This window comes from Bufo bufo, chromosome 1 (assembly GCF_905171765.1).
Source record: "Bufo bufo chromosome 1, aBufBuf1.1, whole genome shotgun sequence".
Lineage (NCBI taxonomy): Eukaryota > Metazoa > Chordata > Amphibia > Anura > Bufonidae > Bufo > Bufo bufo.
This window is the reverse complement of record NC_053389.1, coordinates 562,218,396-562,231,061: the sequence shown is the minus strand read 5'-3', so window position 1 is coordinate 562,231,061 and position 12,666 is coordinate 562,218,396. Positions and strand designations below refer to the sequence as shown.

The 12,666-nt window shown below is 41.8% G+C and overlaps 1 protein-coding gene across 1 annotated transcript in view; it reads left to right on the top strand.

Annotated features, from left to right (window-relative positions):
• The first annotated feature begins 3,045 nt into the window (after window positions 1-3,045).
• The window catches only part of CACNA2D1 (calcium voltage-gated channel auxiliary subunit alpha2delta 1), a 1,018,968-nt gene continuing 1,009,347 nt past the window's right edge, over window positions 3,046-12,666 (top strand). Inside the window, 1 exon segment of the mRNA XM_040413129.1 lies at window positions 3,046-3,715. Coding sequence (XP_040269063.1) covers window positions 3,621-3,715 — 95 coding nt within the window. The 5' untranslated portion in view covers window positions 3,046-3,620.

The following is a 12,666-nucleotide window of genomic DNA, read 5'->3' as shown; positions in this document are numbered from 1 at the left end:
CCAATCGCAGCGTTGGCAGGGGACGCCAAACACCGGTGTCCCCTGCCTCACCTCCCCCTGACCCCCCTCCCTTTCCCGACCCGACCTGCAGCTTTTTTCAGCTTCCGGTGCTTCGATGTGCCAGTCTTCATTGACCGGCCAATCGCAACGCTTGGAGCTGCAGGAGGCCGGTGCTGCACCATGCTGCCCATACCCGGCATTGCTGCCTGCCGCTAAGAGCAGCTATGGTGCCCCGATTTCCCCGCGATCCTCTCCCAGCACCTGGCGGACCTTGCACGGCGCTGGTCCTTAAGTCACGTCCAGTTGCGCTGTACATGTACAGTGCGGGTCCTTAAGGGTTAAAGATAAATAGTGTTACATATTCTAGCATCTGTATTTTCTATTTGAAATTGACACGTGTGTAGCACTACAACTCCAAGCATGCACTTTGCAAAATACTATGGATTTATTCTTTTAGCTAAGGTGATAAATGAATAATAAATAGTAAAATAACTGATATTCTAAATTAAGGGTGGCTGCGGATTCCACACATTTTTTACGAGGATTTAATGTGGAAAAACTGCAGCGTAAGGGTCCATTCACACGTCCGTAAGTGTTCTGCGGATCCGGAAATTGCGGATCTGCGAAACACGGACACTGGCAATGTGCATTCCACAATTTGCGGACCGCACATCGCCGGCACTATAATAGTAAATGCCTTATCTTGTCTGCAATTGCGGACAAGAATAGGACACGTTCTATTTTTTTCCGGAAACGGAAGCACAGATGCGGAAGTGCGGATCCGTAAATGCGGATGCGGACAGCACATTCCGACCCCATTGAAAATGAATGGGTCTGCACCCGTTCCGCAAAATTGCGGAACGGATGCGGACCCATTTTGCGGATGTGTGAATGGACCCTAATACAGTACCAGCAAAGTGAATGTGATTTGACAAATTGTTTTCTTGGGTGTAGAAATTGACCTGTGGTGCGAACTTTAAAATCTGCAACATGTCAATTGTTTGTGCGATTCTGTACCTTCTGTATAGTGTTTTTTCCCATAGACTTTAATGGGGTTGCTTACATGATCAAAAAATAAAAAGAAAACATTCCAAAAGCTGCATAAAAACGAACCAAAACTGTGATAAATAGTGTGGATTTATGTGCATTTTTGGTACAGGTTTTCTGCACACATATCTGCACCGTGTGCAGACACCCTAAGGCTACTTTCACACTTGCGCTTTCCCTTTCCGCTATTGAGATCCGTCATAGGATCTCAATAGCGGGGGAAAACGCTTTAATTTCGTCCCCATTCATTGTCAATTGGGACAAAACTGAACTGAACGATACAAACCGTTTAGTTGCGCTCCGATCGTGGACAAAATAACGCTGCAAACAGCATTTTTCTGTCCGCGATGTGGTGAGGAGCAAGACGTCCTGACACACAATGTAAGTCACTGGGGACGGATCCTTTTCTCTGACACAATAGAAAACGGATCCGTCCTCCATTGACTTCCTATGGTGTTCATGACGGATCCATCTTGGCAATGTTAAAGATAATACAACCGGATCCGTTCATAACTGATGCCGACTGTTGTATTATCAGTAACGGAAGCGTTTTTGGTGATCCATGACAGATCCAGCTAAAACGTTGGTGTGAAAGTAGCCTAAGTCATATATACGGCACCACAAGTCCCAGCATGCACATTCAGAAAAAAAATGTCCACTGATGTATGCTGTAGTACAACAAATCCCAGACTGATGACTTAGAGCTCATGCACACGACTGTATGTAACTTGAGGTCCGCATAAAATACGGATAGCGTCCGTGTGCATTCCGTATTATGCGGAACGGAACAGCTGGCCCCTGATAGAACAGTCCTATCCTTGTCTGTAATGTGGACAATAATAGGACATGTTCTATTGTGTTGCAAAATTAGGAAACGGAATGCACGCGGAGTAACTTCAGTTTTTTTGCAGACCCATTGAAATGAATGGTTATGCATATGGACCGCAAAAAAATTGGACACGGAAAGAAAATACGCTTGTGTGCATGAGCCCTTATCCTCAGTATCTGATCAGTGGGGGTCCGACACCCGGGAGCCCTGCTAATCAGCTGTTTGCGAAGGCACCGGCGCTCCTGTGCTTGGTATCGCTCTCAGCCCCATTCACTTCTATTTATTTATTTTACGCACTTATATAGCGCTACTATATACCGCAGCGCTTTACAGACATTAGCATCACACTGTCCCCAATGGGGCTCACAGTCTAAGGTCCCTATCAGTATGTCTTGGGAGTGACTTCTATGGGGCTGAACTGCTCCTGGCCTAGGGAAAACTGTGAGAATGCTGCAGTGCCTTCTCGATCAGCTAAACGGCAGGGATCCTGGGTGTCAAACCCCCACCGATCAGAGGATAGGTCATTAGTAGGGATAAGCAAATCCGTTGAAGTTCGGGGTTCGCCCCATTCGGCTGAACTTCAGGTCAAAGTTTGGGTTCGGGACCCGAACTTGACCCCCATTGAAGTCAATGGGGATCCGAGCCTCACTTTATTATTTTCCATGGTTATAGAGGAAAACAATAGCATTCTTAAGACAGAATGCAAAAGAATATGGCCATTCAGGGGTTAAAAAAACAAGAACTCACCTCATCACCACGTGGTGACGTCATCGCGGGACCTTTTTCCGGTCCTGCTGAAAGAAGATAGAAGACACTGCGGCACCGCGATCCAGTGGATGAGGCGAGTTGTTTTTTTACCCCTAAATTGCCATATTCTTTTGCATTCTGTCTTAAGAATGCTATTATTCTCCGCTATAATTATGTTATAACGGAAAATAATCAAATCACCCGAACACCGAACCCGAACTTCAGTGACAAAGTCCAGTTCGGGTTTTCTCATTCCTAGTCATTAGTTGTAAAGTCTCGGGGAAAAAAACTTTAAATATTGCAGTACCACAAGTCCCAGCATGCACATCTAAACAGGCTACTGGCAGGTAAGTCTCTTCTATTAAACAGACAATAAGTAAATAGTGTGGCACTACAAAGCCCAGCATGATTGGGCTGTCACTGCAGAAAATACGCTATATTAGGTAAAATAATGAGGTTGAAGAAGCTGAAGCCTGCCTCACGGGGGCGCCTCTGAGGCCGCTGGCCTCCCGTCACGTAGATGCGCCCGGCAGATAAGAAGTGCCCGCTAACGCCAGACATGGTGGTAATGGAAACAATAGCAGTAATTACGGTAATGAAGGGGCAGCGGCTGAGGGCGGCCAGGCTGGGAGGCTCGCTGAGGGACTGGCAGAAGTTGCACCTTGTGGTCCCTGGACAGGGCGTGGCGGCTGTCAGCCGTGATTGAGCCCCAGACAGTGCACTTAACTTTCCAGCAGCGTGTGATCAGTGCAGGAGCCTCCCCTCACTCCTCCCTGCAACTTACCCTCCTCATCCTCCCTCCTCTTCTCTGCCATCGGGGGAATAAAGCAGAAAAGCAAGCGGAGAGAGGGAGACCGGGAGCCGAGACCTCTTCCTAAAGTAGTCCTGATGGCAGCTGCTCAGATCTGACTGCCGGGAGTTTATTCTTCTCTTCTTCCCTTCCACCCCATCCCTGCCTGTGATTCTGGATAGCAGATCTGCCTGTTAGATTGTGAAGATGGCTGCTTCCTGGTTTCTAGTCCTTGTCCTGACACTTTTCCAATCCTTGCTGATCTGTCCTTCCTCTGAAGAATACTTTCCATCTGCTGCCACGTAAGTAACCCTGCTTTCATGTCTGAGAAAGTGCTAGGTGACCAAGGTGGTCCATGCTTCTTCATCCCGGGGCTGAGAAGGTGCTAGATGACCTGTCCAGAAGGTGCTCCATGCTTCTTCATCCTGGGGCTGAGAAGGTGCTAGGTGACCTGTCCAGAAGGTGCTCCATGCTTCCTCATCCTGGGGCTGAGAAGGTGCTAGGTGACCTGTCCAGAAGGTGCTCCACGCTTCCTCATTCTGGGGCTGAGAATGTGCTAGGTGACCTGTCCAGAAGGTGCTCCATGCTTCTTCATCCTGGGGCTGAGAAGGTGCTAGGTGACCTGTCCAGAAGGTGCTCCATGCTTCCTCATTCTGGGGCTGAGAATGTGCTAGGTGACCTGTCCAGAAGGTGCTTCATGCTTCTTCATCCTGGGGTTGAGAAGGTGCCAGGTGACCTGTCCAGAAGGTGCTCCATGTTTCTTCATCCTGGGGCACTTCTGTCTTTTCTGCTAGTCATTAGATCAGCTTGTGATAGGGCTTTACTTTTTCATAATCCCTGGGAATCTGCAAGGGAGCACAAGCCAGGTCCCATCTCTAAATATAACTGGCAATTCAGCTGAGCTGGGAATAAAGTTTCATGGTATCTCCTCCTCAGAGAAGGTCATGGATCTGGAATAAGCTTGATTAAAGTTCTCCTGCTTTCTCCATGTGTTGCCTTCCTTATTGAATATACTACCAAACCCAGGGACCCATCAAGCACGCTTGTTGTGACAGTTCCTGGGGAAAAAAAAAGACCCATGAATCTCTGCTGCCTTTAGTCATCCATCAAGCATGTGTCTAGAAGACATGTGAGCAAGGCTGAGATGTCATCTGTGCCCCCAGCTCCACTCCAGGACTGTGGGGAGGGATGACGGATGCTTAGGTTACTTTCATGATGCACAACACTTTAGAAATGGAGTGATCTTAAATAGCTATTTGATCTGCCCCCCCAAAAAATCTAGGAATTAAAATATCCATTTCCAGTATTCAGGAAGATGATTCCAGTCGGCTAATTACAGGGGCTGCTCCCTGCATGACAGAGACAGAGAATAGGACCTGTTCAGGAAAAGCACTCAACCAAACAAAGCCCAAGTCTTGATGTGATCTTCTCCTGCTACTATTGTGTGTCTTGGCTCTTAGGCGAGGGCAGTACAGAATGGAAGGGAGTTTTCCCCGCTTGCCAGTAGTACATTTGTCCAATTAGCGCTGCTGTGTGCTGTTATAAATGGATCCTGTTCCCAGGATTTATTCCATTATGTATCCGACCAAGAATAATTGGCAGCACATAGCACATACAGTACTTGACTGGGAAGCAGAGAACGTTTCAATGTTAAAAAATCCAGGACGGCGCCCCATTCATTACGGCTGATTTTATATTAGGCGAAAATAATAAAATAGACATTTTTTTTACATGAGCTTCATGTTAGCGCATTTCCTGGCAATTGGAGAGAAACCGCAATTGAAATGAGCACCAAGGCTCATTGGGCCATCTCTATATATTTCGCATGAAGTCACTTTTCCAAAGTGAGAGGATTCATTTTTAGGATGCTTTACGCTCTACGCGTATACGTTGGTAATTTGTAGTCTATAAAGTCTCAGGAGCGTCCTTAGATGTCTGAGTGCTATTCACCAACTCGGATGTCAGGAGCACATTAAATTTTCATTCACTGTTGTGAAAAGTGTTTACTATATTCCAGAGGGAGTTTATGTCACTGCATCCAGCCAGAAGAAGGGCTGCTTTATAGCATAGCCCGTGCCATGATACTCATTGGGATTGTAATAAAGGAGGCGAAAAAGAACTCCCTGTTTCCTGGAGATTTAAATAAATCTATATACAGGTCCATTTTTAATACGTGAATCTGGGGGAAAAACATTTACGTTTATCTTTCCAAAAAATAAAAATACATTATATATATATAAAGAGAAAAAATGCTTGAGAAAGGCTCTATTGTTGAGCTGAAACGTCGCTGTACCACATGGGTGAATAAAAGGTTTTATTTTTTGTATTTCTTGGAGTGCTGCCTGTTTTTTTCTAATATATATATGTATACATATATATATATTCTATGTATTATATGTGTTTAGTATATATATATATATATAGTATATATATATATTTATATTATTATATAGACACAAATAATACTTAGAATATATTATGTGCATCTCTCTCTCTCTCTATATATATATTATGTTTACTCAGTCTTAGTGCATTTTGTGGTGTGCTGCTACTTCATCTATTTGTTTGCTATATATATATATATCAGTTTGGTATTCCCAACTATTCCTGTATAAAATTGTAAAAAAAAGTATGGTTATAAATATTTTTGTTCACGAGTCACGTCTGTCTGTATATCCATCATGTGTGAATTTTTTATATGTGTATAGTTATATTTATATGTATTTTTCCTAATTAATTTTAATATACAGCTAAATACTCCCATCATTTATATATATTTTTTTCGGTTCATGACAAGCTTGGTAAATTGTCCTAATTTCCTTGCACGTCTCCAACAAGAAAGTGAATACTAATATTCAGAAACACGGTCACTTGTTTCACAGTAGAACAGTTTGCAGATTCTGGGAACAGGTGGCGCTTGGCACATATTCTTTTCGATTTAAGCTGGTGTGTCATCTGCTGTTATGTGTCAAATCTCTAATGATCTTGGACCCTGTATATATGTAACTGTTGCGAGAAATGGATTTCTTAAAGGGGGTTTGTAACTGTAGGATGCGATTATATTGGAGATGAATGTGGCTGTGAAATGTGCTATACTGATAAATACAGGATAACATTGTGCATATGGGCGTCCCCTGCAGACCTAAAAATGAATACAGAGCTGGTACCACCAGTGATGTCCACAGGTTTCTCAATAATAGTGAATGGATGCATTTCTGGGAATTCTTCATGTACATGCCAACCTCTGCCCACACACAAGGGTACTTTCACACTAGCGTTTTTCTTTTCCGGCACTGAGTTCCGTCCTAGGGGCTCTATACCGGAAAAGAACTGATCAGTTTTATCCTAATGCATTCTGAATAGAGAGTAATCCGTTCAGGATGCATCAGTTCAGTCCCTCTTAAGTTTTTTGGCCGGAGAAAATACCGCAGCATGCTGCAGTTTTATCTCCGGCCAAAAATACTGAACACTTGCCGGAATGCCGGTATTAGTGCCGGATCAGGCATCAAGTGTTCCGGCAAAACGGATCCGGTTTTCCGGTCTGCGCATGCACAGACCTTTAAAAATGCAGAAATAAATAAATTCCGGATCCGTTTTTCCGGATGACACCGGAGAGACGGATCTGGTATTTCAATGCATTTGTCAGACGGATCCGGATGCGTTAGGATTGCCGGATCTGGCAGGCAGTTCCGGCGACTGAACTGCCTGACGGAATCCTCTGCTGCAAGTGTGAAAGTACCTTAATTTAGAACCTTCCATTTCAGCATTTAGTTCGGAATATGCCGCCGTGACATATCGGATGCTGTTCGCGCTCGATGTATAAGATTGTTTTTAAATGACCCATGTATCACAAAAGATCATTATACGGTTTAGATCCTCATAGAAGATTTTACTAAAGTGCAAACCTCGTGTATTTCATCTTTACAGACAACATAAATGTGTTTCCAGCACATTAGCATTCAAGAAAATGTTCATTCACCTGACGGATGCTTGAGAGAAAACATTGCTTTATGTATTGAAAGCAAACAAATCCCCAAAGTGGCTGGATTGTAACCTGGGTGGCACCTTCCAGCATTGTGGCACTAATGTACGCTGCCATCTGAAGACTTTACCAATAAGTGGACGCCTTACCTTTGCCATAATCTTTCTATTGTATGCTCTGTGTTATTGCTATTGTATACACATCCCTGATTTATTTTGGGGGTATTTTCAGTATTTCATGTTTCATTATTTTATCAACTTCAAAATGTTATATAACGTAACGTCTATTTAGGAAGTAAAGGCGCGTTTCCTAGACGCGGTAATCAAGGTGATTCTTTATGTCTCATTATATTATAGTGGTTTTTATATATTCTCTTATACATTGATATGCAGAATTTTTGGTTGCCTCATCACAAGTATTGAAAATATAGAGCTGATGTACTACAGGTGAAACTCTGAAAATTAGAATATCGTGCAAAAGTCCATTTATTTCAGTAATGCAAATTAAAAGGAATTGCATTAATGCAGCTTAAAATTAGAATTTTGTGAAAAGGTTCAACATTCTAGGCTCAAAGTGTCACACTCTAGTCAGCTAATTAATCCATATCCCCTGAGCAAAGGGTACCTGAGATTGTGACTTTGGGGTTTCATAAGCTATAAGCCATAATCATCCAAATTATAACAAATAAAGGTTAGAAATATCTCGCTCTGCATGTAATGAGTCTATCTCATATGTTAGTTTCACCTTTTAAGTTGCATTACTGAAATAAATAAACTTTGAACGATATTCAAATTTTTTGAGTTTCACCTGTATGTGTAGAGATAGATAGATAGATAGATAGATAGATACATGGATGGATAGATAGATATGAGGTAGATAGATAGATAGATAAATACATTGGGAGAGATAGATAGATAGATACATAGATAGATAATAGATAGATAGATATGAGATAGATAGATAGATAGATAGATAGATAGATAGATATGAGATAGATAGATAGATAGATAGATAGATAGATAGATATGAGATAGATAAATAGATGGATAGATTGATAGATAATAGAAGATAGATAATAGATAGATATGAGACAGACAGACAGATAGATAGAAGAAAAAGCATCATCATCAAATGTTAGATATGTTTCCAATATCCACTCAATTAAAAAATAATAATATTTGCAGCACTCCCAAGAATATACATGAACAAAAAAATATCTTGTATTCACCCATACAATAGCTGTTAGTGAGTAAAAGTCTTATATTTTTTTTTTATATTCTTGGCAGCGCTGCCAATGTTTTTTTGTTGTTGTTTTTTTTTTTTAGATAGATGATAAATAGATATGATATTATATATATATATGATAGCTAGGCAGACAGAGACATAGATAGATATGAAATAGACAAACAGATAATTAGATATTAGATCGATCAATATGGGACAGATAGATACAGTAGAGGATAAATAGATAATAGATAGATAGATATGAGATAAATAGATAGATAGATATGAGATAAATAGATAGATAAATAAATAGATAGATAGATATGAGATAGATAGATAGATAAATAGATACCGTAGATAGATAGATAGATAGATAGATAGATAGATAGATAGATAGAGGTGTTGCATGTAAATGTGAGTCCTATCAGTAGCGACATGCACTCGCAGTATGTCAGGCTGGCCAATAGCTTTGTGTACTTGTTGCCTATGATGAGAGATATGTGGCTCTTTGGAGTAGGTTGATGCCTATATTTTCAATGAATTGAGAACACAAATGGGATTTTCAGACAATAGCCTGTTCAGCCCACAGCCAGTCTTAGCAATGTAAATCAAATTAAATGGATGTGCACATATATCCAATGGAAAGAGCTGGTCCCTTGACAAAGGCAGCTCAGTGCTACCCTGAATAATCTGATTAGCCGATCCGTCTAATTTGCATGTAGATCCCGGAGGGCAGACAGGGAGCATGTGTTCCAGGAGACAGTTATACATCACCACACACTACGAAATCAATCTCAGGGCTCATCGTGAGATGCACGGCTCTGGCACATACCCCGGCTTGGATGCCCGTGTGTCTGTGTGTGAATTTACTGGAGCAGGTCCAATGAGACTGTAATCTGGCCCTCCTTTGTGCTATGTGACACTTTGGTAAAATATGAATTTTAATTACATGTACTTGGTTACCTTGGCTCCATCCTTCATTTATTCCGGCATTGCTGTCTGGAGACTGGCTTTCCCCTGCAGTCAATTCACTACTAGATGTGATTTATTTGTACAAATTAAGAACTGGTTAGATGTGATACTTCTGGATGGACCTAGGACCAATTATTATTTAGTTTATTTCACACTTGCTAATCACGCAACGTCTGCTGGAACATTTTAATTAGAGCGGCTCAGTTCATGACCATGACCAGATTTTTTTCTTTAATTCCTGTGTATTACAAGTTGATTAAACGCGTTCACCGCAGCGACATTGTCTAGTCAGTCCTTTATGTGGCGCACGCTACTAAATATCTTCTTTTGTGTAGCATGAGTTATGTGTAGATCAGTGCTTTATGTGTTTCCAGCTTATCTATGTCTTCCTTAGGCTAGATGCCGTCACAAAATAATGGAGCCTACATTAGGAAATATCAATTTAAGACTGAAGGACGTGATGACAAACTATAGAACCGGAGATATATAGTGTAATTATCACTGTAAAAACGAAGAAGAATAAAAATATACTCTCAATGTATTGATATTGCAGAGTGTGTATTACTACGTCTGATTTACATTGCTTCATTTTGCTATGGGATCACTTAGTAGATTGTATGATTATTATTGTTATATGTCTAGACAATAGATTTGAGTAACTAAAACCAGTTTAAATAGTTTTACGGTATCGCCTTTGGCCTATATGTCGTAAAATTATCCTAGCATGTGCATCTGTTGTGTCCACAGACGGTGCTTGAGTGTCATTTTAGCATATGTTTGGGCTGTGTATTGGGATTGAGCGACTAGAGATGAGCGAAGGTCTCAAAAATTTCAATCGGCTGCTTTGCCGAATTTCACCAAGAAATTAGCTTTCTGACAAATTATTTTGTCACGAAGCACATTTCTTTGTGAATGATGAGTAATCGTCATTGCACCCCTCAGATGCCTCGTTCATCGCTGTTCGCGTCATCTGAGATGACCATTGAGGGCTGTCAGGGGTTAATCTGTTAAAAAAAAAATATATAATAAAATACTCACCTCATCCATTTGATCATGAAGAGTCCACGGTGGCCATCTTGATTGAAGGTCCAGCATGAAATCGCGCAGTGTGTGGCGACGTCCTACATCACAGCGCACAAGATTTTGTGCGGGATCTTAAAGATGGCTGCGGTGGACTCTTTGCTCACAAATGGATGAGGTGAGTATGACATTTCTTTTTTTAACCACCATTTCAGGAAAAAATTGATTCGTTACCACGAAGCACGAGGAAATTCGACTCCATGGCGAATCAAATTTTTCCCTGAAATTCTGATCGAAGTCCACTTTGTGAACTTCGCTTCACCCAACACAAATGGTGGCCACTGACTTCCCAGGGAGTCGCTCCACTTACACAACTGTCTCTGTGAGAAAAGCGCATTACGCATATTTGTCATGAATGTCAACCAATGCAACAATGTAGAGAAGATAACAAAGTGAACATGCGGCACTCACCGAAGTAGCAAAATTGTATCTCTTTATTCTTCCTTCATTCAGGACGATAGTGAGTGGGGTCTGGGGCGGGCAAGCTCTTGCAGATAATCGGCGGCTACGCCCCAGACCCCACTCACTATCGTCCTGAATAAAGGAAGAATAAAGAGATACAATTTTGCTACTTCGGTGAGTGCTGCATGTTCACTTTGTTATCTTCTCTACATTGTTGTATCCGATTCTGCTTCCTCTCTTAATGCTGAGCACCACACACGAAGATTTAGTGACTGCATTAGTTGGCGCTGAGCCAGAAGACGGGGCTGAATTTGTTTACCTGATGTCGTAGCAGTGCCGCCATATTCCGCTCTTATTTAGTATCATGAATGTCAACCAAACCTGCTGTTTTAAGCAGTATCGACATCCATCTAATGCTTATGGGGATGTCCACATTCTCTACTGATGTCCAGAGAAAGAAGGATCGGGCATGATTTGTTTCAACATGCTCAATCCTTTATTTCCATGAGATATTAGCCTCTGCCAGAACTTCCTGTTCTTGAGCGCACATGCATGTTCATGTGTTTGGAGGGGGAACTCTGGAGTAATGTCTGTCAGCCAACAGCTACAGAGGTAGCCAAGCTAAAATTGACTTGGATAACACGTGTCACAATGTTGTCTCGTGACAAAAGCCATTGAAATTAAATCCATTGAAAAGGCCAAAAAACATTTTCTTGACATTGTTTACTTAATGCGTTAACCATCAAGTTTAGCTCAGCTCCATCTGTATCTAATGGTGGTCATACCAACATGCCTGATCCTTCTTTCCCTCTACATGCGTAGTGCTCCCCATGAAGCAAGGTTGATGGACAACTCTGGAAGTCACAGTAATGGCTAACCACTGTTTAGAAGCATCATTAGGGCAAACGTAGTGCAGCGTGCTACAGTAGATGTCTAAGGTCAGGACACCCTCAATACACATTAGATGGTCAGATAGTCCTGCCAAGACCAGCAGATGCAGCCAACATTATTATAATGTTTATGGCCACTTAAATGAGGTTTGCCGGGATTACTATGGTTTTTCACAGATATGCTCCTGTGGTTGCTAACGTCAGGTACATATTCCCCAATATGGCCACAACCCAGAATGGAAGAGGCAAAAAAGATGAAAGAATACATTACAGAATTACAGCCATCTTCATAAATGATTATTTTAAGGGATGTTGATGCAAACTGGAAAACCCCTTAAAAGCGTATGTCTGGGGCATTGCCCAAAACCCCCTGAAATATACCCAAACATGGCAGGGAGGAACTTTGTATCATATTACAGAATCAATGTGGCCTGTTCTGCTGCCTGCAGACGCCGCACAATATATCACAGCGTAACCAACGGAGACCTGTTATTCCGGATTACTACTGAATGTAATAAATCATACTACAGTGTACTCCTGACTAGGGAAAGTATCCAGTTGGGATTTTGAGTATTCTATAGGCCTTTTTAGAGTATAATTAAACGTTATGCATTCATTTGAGCGCAATTACATGCATTTAATGGAGTGGGAATTGTGTATATTTTTGCCTGTGTGGCACATTGGTGAACGTCGTCAGTCTTGC